Source organism: Chenopodium album, chromosome 7 (genome assembly GCF_948465745.1).
Source record: "Chenopodium album chromosome 7, dcCheAlbu1.1, whole genome shotgun sequence".
Classification (NCBI taxonomy): domain Eukaryota; kingdom Viridiplantae; phylum Streptophyta; class Magnoliopsida; order Caryophyllales; family Amaranthaceae; genus Chenopodium; species Chenopodium album.
In genome coordinates, this window is record NC_137840.1 from 45,738,943 (window position 1) to 45,765,000 (window position 26,058).

Sequence of the window (26,058 nt, forward strand, 5' to 3'; positions counted from 1 at the left end):
ATTTTTGTTTATTGTTTTTTTTAATAGATTTGTGAATTGAAGCACGAGTTTAATTAGCTTGAGGACTACATATTGAGCTCAAGTGGGTAGTTGCTATATTGGTATGACTTATAAACTTTACTTAGCTATATTTCTTTCTATTTATCCATTTAATAAAAGTTTATTCATGAAATTGCAACTTGTGTATTGTTTAATTGCAAATAAATACAACAATATATAGAATACTTGCATCATCATATGCCTAGATACCCGTTCAAGGTTTTCTCATTAGGAGAAAGACTTGAATAGTCCCCGGTTAGGACTGTTCTTGAATGTGTACTCTCACTTAGGTGGTGAATGTATGTTTTCTTTTCGATTTTAAGGAACATCTTGGCTTACCATTTCCTCACTATGTTCTCTGGGTACATATGTGGGTAATAAATTATCTACATCGTGTACTTGGAGAACTAGGGGGAAATGCTGCCGGATTTTCCTTAAAATTGGAAAGTTGACATACATTCACTAGTGAGAGTAGACATTCAAGGATGGGTTAGGTTGGAGTGATAAGGACCCTTTGGAAACATGCATTTTTTCACTATATGAATGGTATATTCACGTTTTGTACTTGAATTTGATTTACATAAAATATGTAGCACTTACACATTATAAATTATATGTTGCTATATATGTTTAAAGACAATTTACTAAATGGAGAAGGATCGTGGTTGGATGTATGGTAGACGCGATACATTGGAATTTTGGAATGGGGTTCAAGAGTTTTGCGAGAGGGCTTTAGCTTATCAACGCAAATTGGGTGGCAAAGGCCTTTATTGTCCTTGTGTTGATTGTAATAATGTGAATGTGGTCGAAAGTGTTGAAATCATTAGAGATCATGTATTATGTCGTGGGTTTAGGCAATTATACCATGTGTGGATTTGGCACGGAGAAAGTGGAGAGTACAGTGGGGATCTTGATTGGAATGATGTGCGTGTTAGAAGCAATGAGATTCATGTGGACGAGGAATACGAGAATGATGACTATATTGTTGAAAATGGTGAGGATGAAGCCGATGATGATCAGGCGGATGAGGTCGAGGATGAACAAGTGGATGAGATGTTTCATGGTGTTGAAGGTGAAGTGTTTGAGTTATTATCGGAGGCTTCCAAAAAGCCTTTGTATCCCGGGTGCAAAAAATACTCTAAAATATTGGTCGTGCTAACACTTTTCAACATTAAGTCGAAGCATGGGTGGACGGACATCAATTTTACTTCTTTGTTGACCGCATTAAGTGATATGTTGCCTGATGGGAATGAAATTCCTAAGTCTTACTATTATGCAGAGAAGCTCATGTGTCCCTTTGGTTTGGAGTATAAGAAGATACATGCATGTCCTAATGACTGTATTTTGTATCGAAATGAGTATGAACAACTGCAGGAGTGTCCACGATGCAAGCGGTCGCGGTACAAGCGCATGAGTTGCATTATTCCCATTATTCCAAGGTTTAAGCGTTTGTTCTCAATACCAAAAGACCCTAAAAACTTGAGGTGGCATGCAGAGGGAAGAAAGAAAAACAGAATGCTGAAGGATCCAGCTGACTCTCCACAGTGGAAGAACATTGATTTGAAGTTTGAGGAATTTGGTAATGAAGTCAGAAATTTAAGGCTTGGATTGTGCACGGACGGGATGAATCCATTTAGCACTCTTAGTACCCAACACAGCACATGGCCGGTACTTTTCATGATTTATAATTTGCCTCCTTGGCTGTGCATGAAACGTAAGTATGTAATGCTTTCATTGCTAATAACTAGTCCTAAGCAACCTGGAAACGACATAGATGTTTACCTTGCGCCGCTTATTGACGACTTGAGAAAGATGTGGGACGAAGGGGTTTCCGTTTTCGATGCTCATCAGAACGAGATGTTCACATTGCGTGCAGCCCTTATGTGAACCATGAATGACTTCCCTGCATATGGCAACTTGTGTGGGTACAAGGTCAAAGGGAAAAAAGCATGCCCCGTATGTATTGATTACACATCAAGCGTATACCTGACTCATTCTCACAAAGATGTCTACCTACGGACTCGAAGGTTCCTTAGGCGTGATCACCCGTACCGTAGGCAGAAAAAGGCTTTCGATGGAACCGTGGAAGAGGATACTGCGCCTAGACCATTGACTGGTGCTGAGATTAGTGCTCGGGTGAAAGGGATACGAACGGTATTTGGAAAATCAGAAAAAACTGTTGTCTCAGCTGCTCTATTTAAGAAAGAATCAATCTTTTAGAAGCTTCCGTACTGGAGAGAACATGACTTTAGGCATTGTCTTGATGTGATGCATATAGAGAAGAATGTGTGTGATGCTCTTTTGGGGACGCTTATGAATATCCCAGGCAAAACAAAGGACGGAAAGGGTGCACGGTTAGATTTGAAAGAGATGGGAATTCGTCCAGAATTGTGGCCTCAAGAAAAGGTTAGAAAGGGGAAGGAGCCGAGAATAGAAGATGAAAATGTTTCGAAAAAAGGGAAGGAGAAGAGCAAGGGAAAGGGAAAGGCCAAAGATGCGTCAAAGAAGAAAGTTAAGGGTAAAGGGAAGGATGAAAAGAATTATTTATCCCCGGCTTGCTATACATTGTCAAGGGTGAGAAACGTATGTTTTGTACATGTCTGTACAGCATTAAGGTTCCATCAGGGTACTCATCTAACATGAAAAGATTTGTAACCTTAAATGGAGAATTGAAGCTGACAAGTATGAAATCCCATGATTATCACATTATGATGCAAGTAAACCTACCGATTGCAATCCGTGGTATTCTACCGAAACACGTGAGGGAAGCGATTACAAGCCTTTGTTTGTTTTTCAATACAATTTGTAGCAAAGTTCTTGATCCTTGTACACTATATGCTTTGCAAGCAGATGTGGTTGTGACTTTGTGCAAATTTGAGATGTATTTCCCACCCTCATTTTTTGACATAATGGTTCATCTGGTTCTTCATTTGGTGCGTGAGATTAAGTTGTGCGGTCCAGTGTTCATGAGGTGGTGCTACCCTTTTAAAAGACACATGGGTACATTACAAGATAAAGTATGGAACCGGGCTCACCCTGAAGGAAGTATGATGCAAGGGACCGTGGGTGAGGAGATAGGTAACTTTGTGGCGGACTACATAGCCCTTGCTCAACCTATTGGTCTTCCTACTTCTCGACATGAAGGTAGACTTGATGGTCATGGCACAATTGGGTCGAAACAAATGTCACCAGACCGAAATCAGTTCTTACAAGCACACCTTTATGTGTTGCACCATGTTTCAGATGTGCACCCATATTTAGACAAGCACATGGCTAGTTTGCGTGACGAATTTCCATCCAAAGGTGAAAGGTCACTTATGTAGTTGCATAATAAGAGGTTTGTTGATTGGTTTCGTGATCGAGTAATGAGTGGATTGAATGATACTAATGTGACCGATACAGTACGGTGGCTTTCGTACGATCCTAGGGATGATGTCCGTTCATTTGAGGGATATGACATCAATGGGTACACTTTTTGGACCGTGGGTCGTGATTTGAAATCTTCCTCCACCCAAAACAGTGGTGTAACTCTTGTTGCATCGTCAAGGGAGTTTGCAAGTTCTAAGGATAAATCACCTGTCGATGCAGAGTTGTCATACTATGGTCGAATTCAAGAAATATGGGAGCTTGATTATTGTGACTTCACAGTTGCTCTTTTCAAGTGTAAGTGGGTTGATAATATCAGGCGTAACGTCAAATATGAGGACTTTACTCTTGTAGATCTTGGCCACTTGAATGATAGTGCGGAACCATTTATCCTTGCATCTCAAGCTAAGAAAGTGTTCTACGTAACTGACCCAATGGATTCAAAATGGTCTATAGTGCTAGCTGGAAAAAGAAGAATCCTAGGCATTAGAGATGTTGAGGATGAGGAAGAATATGATGCGTTTGATGATTCAGCACCTTTCACTGTTCCTAGACCTGTTGTACTAAATGACATAGACAACGAAGCAGGTTATATGCAATCAGACCACAACGTAGGAATTTCAAATTGAGGTAGTTTGATTAAAAGTTAGTAATGGTTTCATTGCAAATATAGTTTAGTTATCATGTATATAGGAGCATAAGTAGGCGAAAATGACATATTTGTAGTTTGAAATTGCCTAAGTGTACTCATGATCATGCATATACAAGGTTATATGACCATAAGTAGGTGAAAATGGCTTAAATAGCTTCTACTTAACCCAATTCTTTTGTTTTGTGTATGAACTAACATTTATTCATTCTAACAACCTATATTCAATATATTTAACATGTTTACAGTTTGAAATTGCCTAAGTGTACTCATTATCATGCATATACAAGGTTATAGGACCATAAGTAGGTGAAAATGGCTTAAATAGCTTCTACTTAACCCAACTCCTTTGTTTTGTGTATGAACTAACATTTATTCATTCTAACAACCTATATTCATTATATTTAACATGTTTGTAGTTTGAAATTGCCATTTTGTACTCAGTATCATGCATATACAAGGTTATAGGACCATAATAAGTAGGTGAACATGGCTTAAATAGCTTCTACTTAACCATAATAACTATCATGCATATACTTTACTATACACTAATATTGTTTTATGATTACTTTGACAGGTGCGTATATCTCATGGCGGACGATCATGATCCTCATTGTGTAGAGGACATTGACCATGATGAGTATGAGGATGAGTACAAGGATGAGGACGAGGACGATGATGATGAGCCTTATGATGTGAATAAGGAGGATGACTTGGGTGAGCCAGAGGATCAGGCTCAAGATGAGTTCGAGCGTAGGCTTGACGATTTTGAAATTTCAGCTGAACGTGCACCGCCTATTGTAAATACAGCACGTGAGATTGTTGGTGAGAACCTGACTCCTAAAAGTCATGGCCAAGGACAAGATGAAAACAACACAGGTGGCAGAGGGGGGGAAAAGGCACCGGCTCAAAGAAAAAGAAGGGGTCCGACGAGAAGCTTTAAGAAACCGGACGGTCCCATGGTCTTGGAGTATGACAACAACGGCCAACCCGGGCCCAAATGGCGTCGACAATATGCTAATCAAGTTGGCATATGTGCGCGGAAAATCCCCATTACACTTGTAATGCGGCAAGTACCTCCGGGTTTGATTTAAACATTTTGGGATGATACAAGGGTAAGTGTGTTTTTGGCACATTTAGACAATTTAAGATACCTTAACCTTATGGTTGTTACTAAATAGAAACTAATAATCGGTTTTAATTTGTGCTTGCAAAGGTTGTTTTCTATTCCTAATGATCCCGAGAAGAGAAGGGTGTTTGAATCTTTATTAGCGGAAAGATTCAGAGGCTTTAAGACCAAGTTGACTAATGGGTGGATCTACAAGAATAAGAAGAAATCAAAGAAGAAGAATGTTGATGAGGATGACCGTCTCCCATGGCAAATATGGCCGACCGTGTCAAAAGATGATTGGGAAGAGTTCGTTAGAATGAAGACTCAAAAGAAAGCCATTGTAAGTTTGTGTAAATCTGATCTCAATTGAATAATAGCTTGACACTTTTTGTAGCAATGATACTAACATTTTTAGTTTTGTAGGAACTTCGAGAGCAAAATAAAAAGAATGCAGAAAAGAAGGAATACGTCCATCGTATGGGTCCTAAGACTTTTGGTGAAAAGAGACCTGAGTGGGTCGATTCGGGTTTATACCCTAAATTGCTTCTAGTGGCATCGAAGGAACCCTCTAGTTCCACGATCACTACATTGGTGAGTCGTGCCGGTGATTTCTTTTGTTCTCTCCATACGTTTGATAAGGAAACCGAAAAATGGGTCATCAAGGGTCCGGAAGCCAAAAAACTGGCAGATAAGCTTGTAAGTTACCTATGAATTGTTGAATTTAAGTCACTTTTGCATCTAAATCATTGTATAAACCATTAACTGTTTTACTGACCTCATTTTTCCTTATGCTATAGCTTGAGCACACTCAAGAGATGGTGGAGGGCAAATTTGAACCAAGTGTGGAGAATGACCCTTTCACCATGGCTTTGGGAAGGCCATACCATCCAGGACGAGTAGTAGGTTCGGGAGGGTCATTGCTTGGATGGAAAAAGGTGATGGGTCCTGAATACACAAAATCGGGTAGATCTCGAGCCAGTGTTAACTCACCGGGGGAGTTGGATGCCAAGGTGGCATCAATTAAGGAACAAGTACGCAACGAGTTAGTTGGTGAATTGAATGCTTGGGCGAAGCTGATGAACTTACCGACTTTGCCGTTCCTCACGAGAACCCCGGTCGACTCATGTTCTGAACCAAAAGGATAAGGAGAAGGTGATAGACATGGAGGAGATGAGATACGTGGTGAAGATGTGCCACCTGAGGTAAAATCAATTGGGTTATTAAAAGTTATAAAATACTGAGTTAATTGAGATTTGAGGTGCAATGATTGATGTACTATTGCAGTTTCCTACTCCTACACATGCGGACTCGAGGGAGCTTGAAAATCCAACACCGCATGAATTTCCAGAGTTACAGGTGATTTGTAACCCTCTACCTTAATGAATTTTGTTATATTATCTATGCTGTTGTAAAAGTCCTATTTAACTATCTTCTTTTTATATATATACTTGTCTAGGAAGACATCCGGTGTGCACTTCTAGCCCCGGGGCATGCAAATAGTACGGCGTTGAGTTGGGTGGCGTATGGTAGTGCCCAACCGACGACGGGTGCTACGGCGGGGCCACATCATTACTCGGTTGGGATCGATTCAGTGGTTGCGGGGTTCGAAGACATCCCACTACCCGTACCGATAGAGGAGATTGATATAACAAAGCTTTGGCAAGCTGTAGGTAGCTTTGTTGATTGGACACGTGCATGGGTGAAGTTGATTAATAAGGAGGTAAATTATTTATTTCTCAATTTTTGTAAGTGTTAAACCGTTAGGCACTCTAAAAATAAAACCGCCAAATATATTTTTTTTACAATATGCAAGGTCCGCCAAGTTGATAAAAAATTGCTCAAACATTTATTTTTTTAACAATATGCAAGGTCCGCCAACTTGCATTTTTTACAAAAAAAAAAAAAAAAAAAAATTGAGCAATTTTATCAAAATAAAGCCATTTTGAGCCGAAATGGCTTCTCACTTGCCTATTTTCTTCATTTCTCAACTTACAAACTTATTTATTCTCAAACCATATCATAATCACATATTTATAAGTGTTTGTCATTTGAAATTACATAAAAATCGCCAAGTTCTAAGGTTTTGGGTCCAATTCATCAAAATAAAGCCATTTCGAGCCGAAATGGCTACTCACTTGCCTATTTTCTTAATTTCTCAACTTATAAACTCCTTGTATCTCAAAACAACTCATAATCACATATTTATAAGTGTTTGTCATTTGAAATTACATAAAAATTGCCAAGTTCTAAGGTTTTGGGTCCAATTCATCAAAATAAAGCCATTTCGAGCCGAAATGGCTACTCACTTGCCTATTTTCTTTTTTTCTCAACTTATAAACTCCTTGAATCTCAAAACAACTCATAATCATATATTTATAAGTGTTTGTCATTTTAAATTACATAAAAATTGCCAAGTTCTAAGGTTTAGGGTCCAATTCATCAAAATAAAGCCATTTCGAGCCGAAATGGCTACTCACTTGCCTATTTTCTTCATTTCTCAACTTATAAACTCCTTGCATCTCAAAAAAACTCATAATCACATATTTATAAGTTTTTTTCTTTTGAAATTACATAAAAACCGCCAAGTTCTAAGGTTTTGGGTCCAATTCATCAAAATAAAGCCATTTCGAGCCGAAATGGCTACTCACTTGCCTATTTTCTTCATTTCTCAACTTATAAACTCCTTGCATCTCAAAAAAACTCATAATCACATATTTATAAGTGTTTTTCATTTGAAATTACATAAAAACTTCCATGTTCTAAGGTTTTGGGTCCAACTCATCAAAATAAAGTCATTTCGAGCCGAAATGGCTACTCACTTGCCTATTTTCTTCATTTCTCAACTTATAAACTCCTTGCATCTCAAAACAACTCATAATCACATATATTTAAGTGTTTTTCATTTGAAATTACATAAAAATCGCCAAGTATTAAGGTTTTGGGTCCAATTCATCAAAATAAAGCAATTTCGAGCCGAAATGGCTACTCACTTGCCTATTTTCTTCATTTCTCAACTTATAAACTCCTTTCATCTCAAAAAAACTCATAATCACATGATTATAAGTGTTTTTCATTTGAAATTACATAAAAATCGCCAAGTTCTAAGGTTTTGGGTCCAATTCATCAAAATAAAGCCATTTCGAGCCGAAATGGCTACTCACTTGCCTTTTTTCTTTATTTCTCAACTTATAAACTCCTTTCATCTCAAAAAAACTCATAATCACATATTTATAATTCTTTGTCATTTGAAATTACATAAAAATCGCCAAGTTCTAAGGTTTTGGGTCCAATTCATCAAAATAAAGCCATTTCGAGCCGAAATGGCTACTCACTTGCCTATTTTCTTCATTTCTCAACTTATAAACTCCTTGCATCGCAAAAAAACTCATAATCACATATTTATAAGTGTTTTTCATTTGAAATTACATAAAAACTTCCATGTTCTAAGGTTTTGGGTCCAACTCATCAAAATAAAGTCATTTCGAGCCGAAATGGCTACTCACTTGCCTATTTTCTTCATTTCTCAACTTATAAACTCCTTGCATCTCAAAACAACTCATAATCACATATATTTAAGTGTTTTTCATTTGAAATTACATAAAAATCGCCAAGTATTAAGGTTTTGGGTCCAATTCATCAAAATAAAGCAATTTCGAGCCGAAATGGCTACTCACTTGCCTATTTTCTTCATTTCTCAACTTATAAACTCCTTTCATCTCAAAAAAACTCATAATCACATATTTATTAGTTTTTTTCATTTGAAATTACATAAAAATCGCCAAGTTCTAAGGTTTTGGGTCCAATTCATCAAAATAAAGCCATTTCGAGCCGAAATGGCTACTCTCTTGCCTTTTTTCTTTATTTCTCAACTTATAAACTCCTTGCATCTCAAAAAAACTCATAATCACATATTTATAATTCTTTTTCATTTGAAATTACATAAAAATCGCCAAGTTCTAAGGTTTTGGGTCCAATTCATCAAAATAAAGCCATTTCGAGCCGAAATGGCTACTCACTTGCCTATTTTCTTCATTTCTCAACTTGCAAACTTATTAATTCTCAAACCATATCATAATTACATATGTATAAGTGATTGTGAGTTGAAATTGCATAAAAGAAGCAAAGTTCTAAGTTTTTTAACGCATTTCATCAAAATAAAGCCATTTTGAGCCGAAATGGCTACTCACTTGCCTATTTTCTTCATTTCTCAACTAATAAACTTATACATTCTCAAACCATATCATAATTACATATTTATTAGTGATTTTGTGTTGAAATTACATAAAAGAAGCAAAGTTTTAAAGTTTTTGGGCCCATTTCATCAAAATAAAGCCATTTTCTTCATTTCTCAACTTATACACTTATTCTTTCTCAAACTATTTCAGAATTCACATGGAAGAAAAACTTCAAAGAGAAAGAGGGTGGAGAAGCCTAAAAGAATTGATCAACCTAAGAAGAAGGGTAGTGAACAACGGTCCAAGAGTGAACAAGCGTCGAAGTTGCACTCTTCGAAAGGTTCACCCATGCCACCTACTCCACTTGTTGAAAACATTGTTTTTCAATCGCTCTCTGCTGACATGACCTTTCTTCACAACCGTGCTTGTCATTTGGTCGATCCCATGGAAGTTGCACTTCCTAAGGCAATGTTCCACTATGATGAGGATGCAGTTGCATGGATCAGCAAAGAAGATGTGAAGGAATTTCTACGTGGTGCAAAGCTTAACATTTCCCTCATTCAAACATTCATGAGGTACTTCAATTCCCACATAATCTATACTTTTTTCAAGTTATTCAAATTGATGGTGATTATCCTACATCTGATTAATTATTCAATGTTCATGCACGCAGAGCACTACAGGAGCACTTAACTGACACTGATTCTCCTTGTAAAGTTGGGTGGTTATGCCCTGAGCAGTTATCCACTACTAGAATCATAGGCAACCCTCATGATGTGTTGTACTATGTTGAACAGAGTATCAGGGAATCAGTGCGTGCAGGAATCAAGTTCATATTCGCCCCATGTTATAGAGAGTAATTCTAACCATGTCAAATTCAATCGATTTGGCCTCATTATATGTTGACTCCTAAATATTAATTTGCTTGTATATTGTGAACTTATGTAGGGAGCATTGGAGCCTCATGGTGATTTGTAATTCCACTAACACAATTTATCACCTTGATTCAGCTCGATCATCGGAGAAGTGGCTTGTGAAGTCTATATTGCAAAAGTAAATATATATAGCAACCTAGTGATGATTATTGCTAATAATAACTAATTTAGTAATCATACGACTAATCAAATTTGAATGTACTTTTTTTTACTACAGTGATATGAAGAAGCTACATTGTCGTGCTCCAAAGGGTCCAACATGGAAGTCACCGTTGGTAATTTACATGATATTGTGATTATCTTGAATATCTATGTTGGTAAATATTTGCTCATTTCCTTTACATGTTTCACTGATGTGATTTTTTTGTCATATGCTAGTGCGCACAACAAGAGAATGGACTTGATTGTGCTTTGTATGTGATGAGATTCATGCTTGACATTGTGACTCATTATACGGACACTCAACAGCTTGATGAGGTAAGTCCTAAAACTTATTGAAATGCTATATTGATGTGATTTCTAGCCTTAGACACCTAATATTACCCAACAATGGCATGTTATGAGAAACAAAAAGGTCATTTCACAAGAAAGGTAGAAAATGGGCTGAATAGAAGTCATATGGGCCATATTTGGGCCATTTTGTGTTAATATGCTCTTTTGATGTGATTTCTTTCCTTATACACCTATAACTAGATAATATTGACATGTTATGAGATAAATAAAGTTCATTTAATAAGAAATGTAGAAAATGGGCAAAGTAAAGTCATATAGGCCATTTTCGGGCCATTTTTAGTAAAAAGCGTCAAAAACCTTAATACAATGCACTCCTATACAACTTTAGGGCTTACACACATACAAATACCCAAAATTTACATGTTATGAGAAAGAAATAGTTCATTTGATAAGTAATGTAGGAAATGGGCTACATAGAAGTCATATAGGCCCTATTTGGGCCATGTTGAGTAAAATGTGTTGTTAAACTTATTGAAATGCTATAGTGATGTTATTTCTAGCCTTAGACGCCTAATATTACCCAACAATGACATGTTATGAGAAACAAAAAGGCCATTTGACAAGAAAGGTAGAAAATGGGCTGAATAGAAGTCATATGGGCCATATTTGGGCCATTTTGTGTTAATATGCTCTTTTGATGTGATTTCTTTCCTTATACACCTATAACTAGATAACATTGATATGTTATGAGATAAATAAAGTTCATTTAATAAGAAATGTAGGAAATGGGCAAAGTAAAGTCATACAGGCCATTTTCGGGCCATTTTTAGTAAAAAACGTCATAAACCTTAATAAAATGCTCTCCTATACAATTTTAGGGCTTACACACATAAAACTACCCAACATTGACATGTTATGAGAAAAAAATAGTTCATTTGATAAGTAATGTAGGAAATGGGCTACATAGAAGTCATATAGGCCCTATTTGGGCCATGTTGAGTAAAATGCGTTGTTAAACTTATTGAAATGCTATATTGATGTGATTTTTAGCCTTAGACACCTAATATTACCCAACAATGACATGTTATTAGAAACAAAAAGGCCATTTGACTTGCGTTGACTTTTCTCCCTTCTCTCTCCTTCCATGGTGATCTGATTTTTCTGGTTTTTCCTTCAGCTTAATCAGTTCCAATGGCTCGAAAGAAGAAGCAATCTACTCCTCAACCCTCAAACAACTTGAATCATGCTTCTAAATCCCTATTGAACTATGGTGCTAATAGGTTGAATGTGTCTAGGCTTGCGGGTTCATCTTCGATTCCAGAAATTGATGAGGATCCTGATGAGCTGGTTACTCCTCCTTCTCATTTGAGTCGTTCAAATGAGAAGATAACTAGAGCTGAGCTGAAAGCACTTGAGGATTTTCATACGCGCCTGATTAAAGCCAATAAAACAATGACCGGATCCACTGTTTCATTGGATCTCCGTGCTTCTTCGACTGTTCCTATTGCAGGTGGTGCTGTAATAGGTGATACTATGGTGGCTGAAGGTAATCCTAGCCTTAATTTTGGTTCAATGCCGCGAATTCCTGAGACAGCACCCACTACTACTGTTCCATTGGTTTCTAGGATCGGTGCTGCTCCAAGTGTTGACCCGGTTTCTTTGGAGGATGATGTGATCCCTCTTCAGCCAAATATTCTTACTCCTAATCCAAGTGGTGCTAAGCTTACTGCAAAGGGTTCGGCCCTTTCTTTTGTAACTCCTATGGTGAAGGATGGCAAATCTGTTGCAATGTTGCAGCAAGCTGAAATCACTGAAGGTAATCTTAAGTGGAAGAATTCTGTAATTTTCTATGTCATAGGCTATTATCCTACTATAGCTGCTGTTCATAGATACATTGCTGAAAATTAGAATGTTGTAGCTAAACCTGATGTTTTTTGGCATGATGATGGCTACTTTCTGATTAAAATGCAAAACTCTGATGATATGCATGTTGTTCTTAATGCTAGTCCACACATTTTTTTTGGTAAGGCGTCTATTGTTAAGCCTTGGTCTGAGAAATTTGACTTTCATGCTGAGGTTTTGAGAACTGTTCCTATATGGGTGAAATTACCTAACTTACCTCTGAATTGTTGGGGTATGGACACTTTGAGCAGACTGGGAAATGTCTTAGGAGTTCCTTTGTGTGCTGATGAGTGTACTTCAAAGCAATTGAGGGTCTCCTTTTCTAGGTTGCTCATTGAAGTTGATGTAACTAAGACTTTACCCAAGAATATCTGGTTTGAAAGCCCAGATGGTGCTTTGATTGAACAAAAAGTTGTTTTTGAGTGGGCACCCCCCTATTGTAGCAAATGTAACAAAGTAGGCCATGACTGTGCTAGGAAGGTTCGGCCTCAAAAGAAGCAGGTGGCTTCTAAGGAGCAGCCTAAGCGAAAGGTGTGGGTTGTTAAGCCCCAACCTGCTACTGTTCCTGCACCTGGGCCTAGTGTGCCTAAATCTGGGGGTAATGGATCTATGCATAATGCTGATGTGTTCACTCCTGCCCCAACTACTGTGCAAGCTAATTCTGATGATGATTGGAGAGTGGTTGGAAGGAAGCAAAGAAGTCATAGTAATCCTCCTGTCTTTACTAGTGTTCCTAATTCTAACACTTATGCTGCCTTGCTTAAAGATGGAGATGGTGCTGGAGAACTTGTTCCTATCGGGGGTGATGGTAATCCTCCTCTGGGATCATGATTATCCTATCATGGAACATTAGGGGTCTTAATGATCCCTGTAAAGTAGTTTCTCTTAAGAAACTGCTAGCTGAACAGTATGTGGATGTTGTTGGTATTATGGAAACTAAAGTTAAATGTGATAAGAGTGTTAAGCTTCAGAAGAAATTTGGATCTTCTTGGTCTTGGTTTTGTAACTACTCTTCTTCTCATAGGGGTAGACTCTGGGTTGGCTGGTCTCATGACAAAGTTAATCTTTCCGTCATCTCCTCTCACGAGCAGTTCATTCATGTTCAAATTAGCTCTAAGGATTTTCTTCATCAGATTTTCTGTACCTTTGTGTATGGCTTAAATTCTATTCATGATACATTACCTCTCTAGGATGGTATTTCTAGTTTTGGAGCTGTTTCTAGGCCTTGGCTTGTTATCGGTGACTTTAATTCTGTTCTCAATTCTTGTGATAGAGTTAATGGTAATGCTGTCACTGATTATGAGGTCAATCATTTTAGAAGTTTTGTTGATAATCTTGATCTTTGTGAGCTTAAGAGTAAAGGTTCTTTTTACTCTTGGTCTAATAAGGGTCATGGTGATACTAGAATTGCTACAAGAATTGATAGGGGGCTTGTGAATCAGGCTTGGTTGAGCAAGTTCCCTCATGTTGAATCTATCTATCTTCCTCCTCTTCTTTCTGACCACAACCCTCTCTTGGTTGAAGTGAGTAGGTTTGCTGCTACTAAGGGGAGACCTTTTAGGTTTCTTAATTGCCTGGCTGATCATGCTGATTTTTGTTCCATTGTGGAGAAAAGTTGGCATAGTGTTGCAGGTTGTTCTACTATGGTTAATATTTGGGAGAATTTGAAATCTGTCAAAAAGAACCTGAAAGATCTGAACACTAAGTATTTTGCTAATGTTGATGAGAAAGTGGATGTGGCTCTTGCCTCGTTGAAAGCCATTCAGGACCAGCTTGCTGTTGATTATTCTAATTCTGACCTTCATGTTAAAGAGGCTGAAGTTGTTTCTATGGTGAAGCATTAGATGAATATACAAGAGTCCATTTATAAGCAGAAATCTAGGGTTGATTGGATTAAGCTAGGGGATTCTAGTTCTCACTACTTCTTTTCTGTTATGAAGCACAGGCAAGGTAGGAATAGAATTGATTATATCTTCACTGATGATGATGTCCTTTTGAAAGATCCTATTCTTATTGAAAATGAGATTGTGGGGTTTTATAAAGGGCTCCTTGGTTCTTGTGCTAGCTCTCTCCATGCTGTTGACTTAGCTACTATTAGGAGAGGTTCTCAACTTAGCTCTAGTTCTATTGATATTTTGACTTCTGTGGTTACTACTTCGGAGATTGATAGTGCTCTAGCTCAGATTGGAGATGATAAGGCGCCTAGAATTGATGGTTTTAATGTTGTTTTCTTCAAAAAGGCTTGGCCTATGATCAAAACTGATATTTATACTGCTATCTTCTCTTTCTTTGAGACTGGTGTCATTGCTAAACAGTGGAATTGTACAACAATCACCTTAGTGCCTAAGGTTCAGCATCCTTCTTATGTCAGAGAGTTTAGGCCTATTGCTTGTTGTACCATGTTGTACAAGCTGATCTCCAAAGTTCTCACCAACAGGATTTCTAAGGTGGTGGGGACTGTTATTGATGATGCTCAAGCTGGGTTTATCCCGGGTAAGCACATTGGTGACAATATTCTCCTGACTACTGAATTGATCAAAGGCTACTCTCATAAGTTTGTTTCTCCTAGATGCATGATCAAGATTGACTTGAGAAAGGCCTATGACTCTGTTGAATGGCCATTTCTGCAGACTGTTTTAGAAGAGCTTGGTTTCCCTCATTCTGTTGTGAATTGGATTATGACCTGTGTCTGCTCTGTTTCTTATTCTATGATGGTTAATGGCTTTCCTGCTAAACCTTTTTCTGCAAAAAAAGGCCTTAGGCAAGGAGATCCTATGTCTCCTTTTCTTTTTGCTCTATGTATGGAGTACCTCTCTAGGTGCCTTAAGGATATGAATGGGAATCCTAATTTCAATTTTCATCCTAGATGTGAGAAGTTAGGTATTACCCATATGATGTCTGCTGATGATCTTCTCCTCTTCTCTAGGGCTGATTCCACCTCTATTCAGCTTCTCTTGCAGGCTTTCCAGAAATTCTCTTGTGCTTCTGGTCTGGTGGCTAATTTAAGTAAGAGTGAGGTTTATTTTGGAGGTATCTCTGATTCTGATAAAGATCAGCTGCAAACCATTCTTGGTATGAGTAGAGGTAGTTTGCCTTTTAGATATCTTGGGGTGCCCTTGTCTTCTAAAAAGCTTACTATTGCTCAGTGTAGGCCTTTGGTTGAAAAAGTTAATGCTAGGATTGATTGCTGGACTTCTAGACACTTGTCTTATGCTGGCAGGTTACAGCTTATCAAAAGTGTTCTCTTTGGTATTCAGGCTTATTGGGCTTAGATTTTCATTCTTCCTAAGAAGATTCTTAGGGAAATTGAAACCAAGTTTAGGGTTTTCCTTTGGACTGGGAAGAACACTTATGCAAAAAAGGCCCCTGTCTCCTGGCATCATATGACTCTTCCTAAGGTGTGTGGTGGCTGGAATATTACCTCTCTTGGTGATTGGAATAAAGCTGCTATTTGCAAGATTTTGTGGGATCTTGCTCACAAATCTGATAATATGTGGGTGAAATGGGTGCATACCTATTATTTCAACAATAGGAATTTTTGGACTGCCACTATTCCCAAGAAATGCTCATGGGTTTTGAAGAAAATCTTGACTTGCAGAGGTATTATTGATGATATTGGTGGTTGGTCCTCTATTATGAAAAATGGGAAAATGAGTATTGCTAAACTCTATGCCCGGATTCGACCTCAGGCTCCTAAAGTAGGGTGGAAAAGAATTATTTGCAATAATCAAGCCAGTCCTAAGAGTATTTTCATTACTTGGTTAGCTTTGCTTGACAAACTTGCCACTAAGGATAGAATTGTGAAGTGGAATGCAAGTTGTGACCCTATTTGCTTTTTCTGCCAGAATACTTGCGAATCTGTCTCTCACTTGTTCTTCTGCTGTCCTTACTCTAAGACTATTTGGGAACAGATTTTGAAGCTTCTTGATGTGAAAAAAGCAGTTCAACCTTTTCACATTGAACAGCAATGGATTGTTAAGAATTGTAGGAAGTCGAGCAGCAAGGGTAGAGTGTACTCTATGTGTTTTGCTGAGGCTATCTATAGGATATGGTTGCAAAGGAATAGTCTGATGTTTACGGGTGACTGAAAACCTTCAGAAACTGTCTTTCATGACATTATTTATCATGTTGCTGTTAGGTGTAAAGGAACAGACAAAAAGCTGCTTTTGGTTCACTGATTGTTCTTGTTCTATCTGTTTTTTGGTTTGTTCTGGTTGAGGGAAGCTTATCAGTAGCTCCTCTTTGCTAGTTTGCTGCTGTTGTTGCAGTTGTGTTGGTGCAATGCTGGTTCTGCTCTGTTGCTGTTGTTTTGCTGTGGCAGTCTTCTTTTGCTGCTGTGGTTAGGTGGCAGCTGGTGGTTCTGGTTGCTGTTCCTAGCTGTTGCTGCTGCTCTGGGTGGCAGTTGGTGGGTTGTTGTGTTTCTGCTTGCTGTTGCTCTGTTGTGTGTGCCTGGTTGTTGGTGTTTGCAGCTGTTGTGTGTTGCTGTCCTGTTCCAGCTGCTGATTCTGTTGCTGGTGTTGTTCTGCTGCTGCTTCTGTGTGCTGTGTTGTTCTGTGCAGTTGTTGTTACTGTTCTTTGCAGTTTGCTTCTGCTCTATTGTTGTGTTGCTCCTGTTTGCTGTGTTGTTGTTGCAGTGCTGGTTTGTTCTGGTGTTGTTTTGCTGCTGCTTTTTGTGTGTTGTGTTGCTCTGTACAGTTGTTGTTGCTGTTCTTTGCAGGTTGCTTCTGTTCTGTTGCTGTGTTGCTTCTGTTTGCTGGTTTTGGTTGCTGTTGCAGTGCTGGTTTGTTTTGGTGCTGCTGGTTTGTTGCTGTTGCAGTTTTTGCTGGTGCTGGTCTGGCTTCTGCTCTTCTGGTTCTTTGCTGGGTGCAGGGGTTTTTTTTTGTGTTCACCGGGTTTTCAAGCTTGCAGTTTTTATTTGCTGGTGCCTTGGTTTTTTTTTTGTAAACCTTTATTTGTTAGGCTTTTATTGTTTTGTTGGTGCGTTTGCAGATCTATATGCTTGTGTTGTTGTCTGGTCCTGGTTTCCAGAACCCTTCCTAGAAGGTGGCAGGAAATCTGAGTCCAGTTGGTTCTAGGCCCTTCCTAGAAGGTGGCTAGGATAGGATCTAGAACTGGGTGTTGGGGGCTGGCCTGTTTCTACAGGTCTTTTGGTGTTCTGGTGGTAGTTATAACTTAGCTCTTGTAAGTTGTAACTTTCTTTCCTTGGTAATAAAATTTTATTTACCAAAAAAAAAAAAAAAAAAAAAAAAAAAGGCCATTTGACAAGAAAGGTAGAAAATGGGCTGAATAGAAGTCATATGGGCCATATTTGGGTCATTTTGTGTTAATATGCTCTTTTGATGTGATTTCTTTCCTTATACACCTATAACTAGATAATATTGACATGTTATGAGATAAATAAAGTTCATTTAATAAGAAATGTAGGAAATGGGCAAAGTAAAGTCATATAGGCCATACTCGGGCCATTTTGAGTAAAAAGCGTCATAAACCTTAATAAAATGCTCTTCTATATATTTTAGGGCTTACACACATACAACTACCCAACATTGACATGTTATGAGAAAGAAATAGTTCATTTGATAAGTAATGTAGGAAATGGGCTACATAGAAGTCATATAGGTAATATTTGATAAAATACATATTGTTTTGCCTAATTAATTAATTTTAACATAATGTTTTTGTATTTCAAGTTTTGCAAGGTCCAAAAGGATGGTCCGTTGACAATCAAGGAGCTTAATGAAGTTCGTGACATGTTGGCGTCTTTTATCACCTTCAACATGTAAATGGCATTGTAATTGTAAATTATTTATGTTAACTTTTGAAATATATAACTTATTATTCATTATATATTTACTTACTATTATTTGTATATGTAAGCAACTTTTTTTTTTTGTATTGCGTTTGGGAATAATTATATCTATATATATATAATTGAATTCTTGTTTTTAATATTATTTTTGTATCTTATTATAATAATTAATAATATTATTATTATTAGTTATTATAACAATAATATTATTAATTATTATATTTAATATAATTGTTGGAATTACAGGTTATTATTATTTCTAGAAACAGGTTTTTTTTAAATATTATTGCACGAAAATTGGAAAAAAAAAAAAACAAAAAAAAAGTTATTTGGTGAATAGGCACCGGTTAGGCACCAACCGGTGCCTAAAATAGTTACCACCAAAAAAAGAAAATTGGCGGGAGAGTAGTAAAAGGCACCGGTTAACCGGTGCCTAATTGGACATATGGCACCGGTTTTGAACCGGTGCTAAAACGTGGGTTTTTGGCACCCCCCACATAGGCAGCGGTTCAAACCGGTGCCTTAGACCGGGTTTGAACCGCTACCAAAGCACTATTTTCACCTAGTGAATAAGATAATTTGGACAACCGGTTTAGGTTCCTTTTTAATCTTTGCTATTAAATCAAGTGATCACAATAATTTAGAATTATATGTTGCATTAATATTAAACCAATTTAGCATAATAATAGTTTGGAACAAATTGAATCTTTGTTTGTATTCCTTTGAGATCGCAGGAATCATTTTTCACTATAAGAATCGAATAGAGGCCAATACGGGCGAATGTGACTCCATGACTCACTTCGTACCATCATCCCCGATCCTCCTTTCGTGGTTCCGAACCATATGGAATTAGTAATCTCATGGATTATGGATGGGCTGTAACCTTCACGGGTCAATCGTTGTTGCCTATCGTTTTCCCTTATCGTGGTTGCCTTTTTATGATCCGTGAACGGTTTACAAGTTCCTTAAAAACTTGTTGGCGGCTCCCTACTTTATTTGTCCCTAATCGTATTATGTCAATTCCCACTTCCTATAAGTGTCAAGCATATTCACAACATGCTTTTATGTAGGCGCACTTCGAGCGACGCCTACAGTAGGGAATATTTCAAGCATCAATTTTGAGCCCCACTGTGATCATGCATTCAAACATGGTGGCGTCCAAAGGAACGGAAGGAAGCTAGAGAAACTTGTAAACCATCCACAGGTGCAAAGGTTACACCCCATTCACGATCACAGAGATCACTAACTCCATAGTGGTCTTGAACCATGACTGGATATTCGAGGATGTTGGTACGGATCCAATCTAAAAGAGATTGTGCCTGCCCTAAATAGGCTTCTACTTTGTTTTTCTTATATTCATGTGCGCTTTCCAATTAACATACAATCAATAAATTAAACCTAAGCATATTTAATCTATGTTGGTTGATTATTAATGCACAAATAAAGTTATTGTTGGAGATCACTTGAAATCATATTAGCCTAAATAAATTATTAATTATCTTATGAAGCGTGATTTCAAATACAAATTCCCATTAAACCTGCAAGAAAAGGTGTGATCAATCAATAACAATAATAATATCAAGCAACATAATAATATTAATATTGACACAAAAAATCATCATCATAATAATAATAATCTCATCAAAGCACAATAATATTAGCTAGATCCTAGGCATGATACTAACATGATAACTAACAAATCCTAGCATGTCATTAATAGTAAAAATTAAAGCTTTAGCCCTAACATGATACTAGCAATATACATGATATTAGAAATATTATTTAATTCCCTAAACATGATACTAGAAAGCAATACAAGCATCCTAACCTGATACTAGAAATTAATAAAATAATCTAAACATGATTCATAAAGAAATTGAGTAATCAAACTACTTACTTTGAAACCTCGTACCTCTTTCTATTAAAACAATATACACGTTAGTGACTTCAATAAAAATATTAAATCAAACAATAATATTAATTGAGATATGGATTTGGGACAAAACCCTCAGAACTATCAACCTTTCACGTCAAGGTCTAAGACAATTTCGAGCTTGGCTATGTGTATTAGTATCTCGTGAAGGACGTATGGTGTATGTGTTTATGAAAAAGGTTTAGAAAAGGGTTTTGAAAATTAAGAGCGAGCTAGAAAGAATAAGTTGCATCTTAGAGAGAGAGAAAGAGAAGATTGGTGATAATTGTTGGTGATTTTGGGTAAATTGAAAACGGGAAAAATCACCCTTATTTATAGCAAATATGACCGAAAAAATCAGATTTTGAGTCAAAATTCAATCCGGAGTAAAACCGGATTCATCGCGATGCGATAGTTTTAACGCAACGCGATGATCTTATCGCATTGCGATGGATTCGTTGCGACGCGATAAATTCTGTACGATAAGATTTCGTACGGAATTCGACTTCCAATCAAATTGGGTTAGCCGGTCTTTTGTACTTATCTTAACTAAATCAGTTTTAAATCCATTAAAAACACTTATTTTATCCAATGTAGAATTCTTGATCATTATATTTTCAAAATAGAATAAATTAGGACCTTCTAGAAGATAATAATTAATAATCCTAATGCCTTTAGAACTTAAAATAACCTTCTTGATAATTCTAGAAAAGATAGATCAATGGTTTTAGAAATATAATTAAAATTAATAGACCCTCCTCATGATCATTGGGTTTGCATATAAAGCTCGATTTAGGCGTAGTTTAATATTTTGGCGATATGTATGACCAAAGTATTGCATCGACAAGTGTGAAATGACTAATTATAAAAAAAAGAAGGATGTATTAAACTAATTATCAATATGGCTCAAAAATCATAATTATCAATTGTAACACAAGTACATTCATAATAATTATTTATGTTATGAAAACAATTCCTCTAAAACATGTAGAGCCCAAAAATTAGATGCCAATATCAAAAGTCTATCTAATAAATTAAACTCACATCTTTTTATAAATTAAAAGTTGTGTTACCCACCTAAATCACTAGTTAGGCCTTGTTTAGTTCACCCTATTTTTACTTATTTCAAAAAAAATAAGTTCAGATCAGATTAGAAAAATAAGTTCAGATCAGATCAGATCGGGAAAAATAAGTTCAGATCAGGTTAGATCAGAAAAAAATAAGTTCAGATCAGATCATATCAGAAAAAATAATTTCAGATCAGATCAGAAAAAATAAGTTCAGATCAGAACAGATAAGTTCAAATTAAATACAAATTATTATTATTATTATTATTATTATTATTATTATTATTATTATTATTATTATTATTATTATTATTATTATTATTATTATTACATATTATTATTATTATTAGGCCTTGTTTAGTTCACCTTATTTTTACTTATTTCAGAAAAAATAAGTTCAGATCAGATCAGATCAGAAAAAATAAGTTCAGATCAGGAAAAATAAGTTCAGATCAGAAAAAATAAGTTCAGATTAGATCATATCAGAAAAAATAAGCTCAGATCGGAACAGATAAGTTCAAATTAAATACAAATTATTATTATTATTATTATTATTATTATTATTATTATTATTATTATTATTATTATTATTATTATTATTATTATTATTATTATTATTATTATTATTATTATTCTCTTTGGTAGACCTGTATTATTCAAAATTCTCAGTGGTAAAATTAAAAAAACGTAAATATCCTTGGTGGACTATGTTTTAAAAAGTTAAGTCAATGGTAACCTTAATCCATGTAATAAGCCATTTTAAGCTTAATTGTGGTTAACTAAGCATCTAATGACTAACTTAACCCTAATGGCAGACCTGATTTCCCTCCAAATCGAGTTCCCCCCTTTTTATATAAATGAAAATCGATTTCCCCCTTTTTGTAAGAACCCTAGAAATTGATTTCCCAAATTCTGTCTAAGAGGCAATGAAGAACAGTCGTTCTTCTTCTTCCTTGAAGCCAATCACCATGGACGATAGGATTGCTTGGGTTAAGCATATGCGCTGCGACTGTTCTCCCCCTCAAGTGGATGCTGTGAAGATTTCAGGAACCGCGAAGAACCCTAGAAGACTCTTTTTCAAGTGCAGAGGGTGCGATTATTTAGCGTGGTTGAAGGAGGAGGATATAATAAGGGTTGGTGATGAATTGGAAGTTGAACAAGATGGTGTTGCTGGTGTTACTTCAAGGCTGGATGATTTGATGAATTTCATCAAACTAATCGTGAAGATTGCTTTGATAATGTATTTTATTATGTTATTTGTTGTTTGTAAGTGATGACTTTGGTGTATTAGTATGAAGTAGAATTTTGATGTTAGATGTTATGTATTAGGTATGGAACTGATGTAATTTGGTTTGTTAAATGCATGATGATGAATGAAATTGGTACTACTTTTGTCAATTTTTGCAAGCATTTTTTTACACATTTTTTACACAATTTTTGCACAATTGTTGCAAGCATTTTTGACACATGAAATTGGTACATTATTAAGAGTCAATAATGCTGATATTACATCAACCCATAATCTAAATGTCTTGTAAAAAAAAAACAGAATTTGACATCATGAACAGATCATCTTCAAGTTTGACACATACAGTCAACTAAGAAGCAAAAAAATAAGCACTTTTCTGCATCTATCTACTCCTAAGACAAACATCATGCAAGATGTGAAGCTGAGACCCCTCCTTTAGCTCTCTTAGACCTAGGTGAGACTCTTAATGGCTGTGATGCTGAGATAGGACCCTTTGCTCTCTATTTCCTTGGTGAAACTCTTAATGGTTGTGATGCCACTGTTGTTGGTTCAGGTTGGCTCATAGATGCCCCTTTTCCCTTCCTGGTTGTTTGCTTTTTGTTGGTCTGACCTGTAGAGCTTTCACCTAAGGCCACCTTTTGTTTACCAGTTAAGCCACCTTGGCAGGTTTGTGCATTATGGCCAAACTGTTGGCATTTGCTGCACTTGACAATTCTGGACCTCTTCCCTTTGGCTTGCTCACCCTCTTCCCTCCTCCTATTCCTTGCAGGTCTCCCTATTCCTCTTATCATAGTTGGTGGGCCAATCTCTGGATAAGGACTGTCAGGCCACTGATCCACATCTAGTATGGCCTTGATAGAGTTGGCATAAGCCAACTTATACCTTGTGACATAATACCACTCACTTATGTAGAACCTAGGGTCTTCATTTGAGTGCAAAATGGCTCTCATGGCATGTTTACAAGGCAATCCAGTAAGTTTCCAAGCATTACATACACATGTCTTCTCTCTTAGGTTCACTGGAAGCACAGATCTTCCATCAAGTATTTCAAATTCACCATCTCCAGACTTCAAACTCTTGCATGTCCTTGATTCATGGCTAATAACATGCATCCTTTTCATGATATTAAGACACACATCATCCCTCCAGTTCTCACATGCCTCCTTTCTTGTGGCCATTCTCACCATTGTCACTCTTCTAATACCTGAAACAGCAACAAGGATGAATAGATAAGCAATTACTGATATTGAATTCACTAAACATCAAATAAGTAAGGTAAGGTGAGAATACCTTCTAGCAGAGTCAGGACTGGTCTGCATCTATCAATGCCTAGGGTAGAATTAAAGCTTTCTACAAAGTTTGACTTGTTTGTATCACACTTGACTTCTGGATTGAAAGCATGCTTTGACCATCTTGATTGTGGTCCAAACTCTACCAGCCAAACAAGTGCTAATGGATTTGTCTTCTGCAATGCTTTCATTGCCTTCTTAAAAGTGAATGGATTGAATGCTCTAGCAGCCTTCCAAAATAATTGGAACATCAGCAAACCAGGAAATTCCTTCTTGAAGTTTTTGACCAAGTGCTTGCAGTAGTATCTTCTGCCTACTTTTGGCCATATGTCACTAATGGCAGGATCAATACCCTTTAAAGACAAACAAAGTAATAAGTGTTCACATTGTATACCAAGTATAGAGCAATTAAAGCCAAACTAGGGGATTAGGATGAATACCTTTTGTCTGTCACTTATTATGCACCAATTATCACCTCTGCCACTTGGTTCCAGAGCACTCTTCAAGTGATATAGAAAGAACTTCTAGCTGTCAGCATCTTCAGCTCCCACTATTGCCCATGCTACAGGAAATAACTCATTATTTCCATCAATGGCAATTGCAGACAATAAAACCCCACCATAATTGTCCTTGAGATGAGCTCCATCCACTCCAATTAAGCTTCTGCAGCCAGCATTCAACCCATCTATTGAAGCCTTAAAGGCAATGAATATACTACTGAACACCATTGGCCTATCAGGACCTACACTCTTCCATGCACAGTTTGCTAAAGAACCTTGATTAAGCTGCTTGATCACATCGCAGTACATAGGCAGTGCCTTGTAACAGACATCATGCCCACCATGAATTTCAACTAAGGCCTTTGTCCTCACCCTATACAGTGTGCTTTGTGCCATTGTCACTCCATACCTTTTCCACAGCAACTCATTCGAAGCCTTGGCAGGAACATCATTGTTTGCCCTTATATCTTCAAGTAAAACTCTCATAGCCCACTTGACATTCACCATGTTGTTCCTTGTCTCCAGTCCTGCACATGTATGTTCTGGGTTTTGTATACTCTTGATTGCCCAAGTGCACCCATCTGGAAGGAAAGAAGCAGCTAATCTCCAGCCACAGTTCACATCAGAGCATCTACAACAATATCTTTTGTTGCTAGCCCACTCAACAACAACTGCAAATCCACACTGGATGCAGTAATCCCTCACAACATCCCTTAGGTGTTGCTTGTCCATGAACAGTTGCCATTCCTTGAGAACTATTTTCCCAAATCCCTCATCCTTATACACCTCTCCATTATTATATAGCTTTGTTAAATAGTTGTCCTATTCATTCTCACACTCAAATTCTTCATCCTCAAAGGGATCATAACTGTCTTCAATCATTGGCCCATATTCATCCTTAGGCAAGTCATCTTCATCATCTAGGCTCACATTCTCTGAGTCATCACTCATGTCTTCACCAGAATCCCCTCTACTAGGATTGTACCCATCATCTTCACTGTCACCCTCCTCACCAACTAAAGCCAGACTAGTAGTATCATTGTCTTCACCTAAGCTAACAGTAACCTCCCTACTCCTATTATGATCCCCATTTTGTTGTTCACTATCCCCCCCACTTGTACTTGTGCTAATCACAATCCCTTTTCTCTTAGCAGTTGTTCTAGGCACTCTCTTTTGAAAAAAGGCAGACACTCTAGATGAATTTGATGATTGATTCTCACCTGAGTTACCCCTAGGTCCAAACTCACCAATGTTTTGCAAAGGAGCTATCAGGGACTGTGTAGATGGTTGGGCTTGGGTATTTTGTGTTATGATATCATGAGGCAGTTGGTATTGATCTTCATTTGGTTCATCAGTTTGGTCATTTTGTTAGGGTTGAATTTCTTGCTCAGTTGGCCATGGTGTAGGGGAAATATTGAACCAATCCTCCATGGCATTACCTCTCCCTCTCCCTCTGCCTCTGCCTCTCCCTCTACTCCTCCCTCTGCCTCTCCCTCTACTCCTCCCTCTGCCTCTCCCTCTCTCAGATGCTCTCCCTCTCCCTCTTTCATTCCCTTTCCCCCTCCCTCTACCCTTAGGTATAGGGTTTGCTTCCAATTCAAC

The 26,058-nt window shown here is 37.3% G+C and overlaps 2 protein-coding genes across 2 annotated transcripts; one reads left to right on the top strand and one right to left on the bottom strand.

The window, feature by feature from the left end:
• The first annotated feature begins 13,457 nt into the window (after positions 1-13,457).
• On the top strand, positions 13,458-14,474 carry LOC145640230 (uncharacterized). The gene is made up of 2 exons (XM_081691532.1): positions 13,458-13,730; positions 13,821-14,474. Exons 1-2 carry the CDS (start codon positions 13,458-13,460, stop codon positions 14,472-14,474), a joined length of 927 nt encoding a protein of 308 aa, XP_081547658.1.
• Positions 14,475-23,167: 8,693 nt separating this feature from the next.
• On the bottom strand, positions 23,168-25,188 carry LOC145640231 (uncharacterized). Its single transcript, XM_081691533.1, has 4 exons — positions 24,514-25,188; positions 24,397-24,456; positions 23,958-24,309; positions 23,168-23,871 (listed from the first exon to the last, which is right to left on the bottom strand). Exons 1-4 carry the CDS (start codon positions 25,186-25,188, stop codon positions 23,168-23,170), a joined length of 1,791 nt encoding a protein of 596 aa, XP_081547659.1.
• Positions 25,189-26,058: the final 870 nt, after the last annotated feature.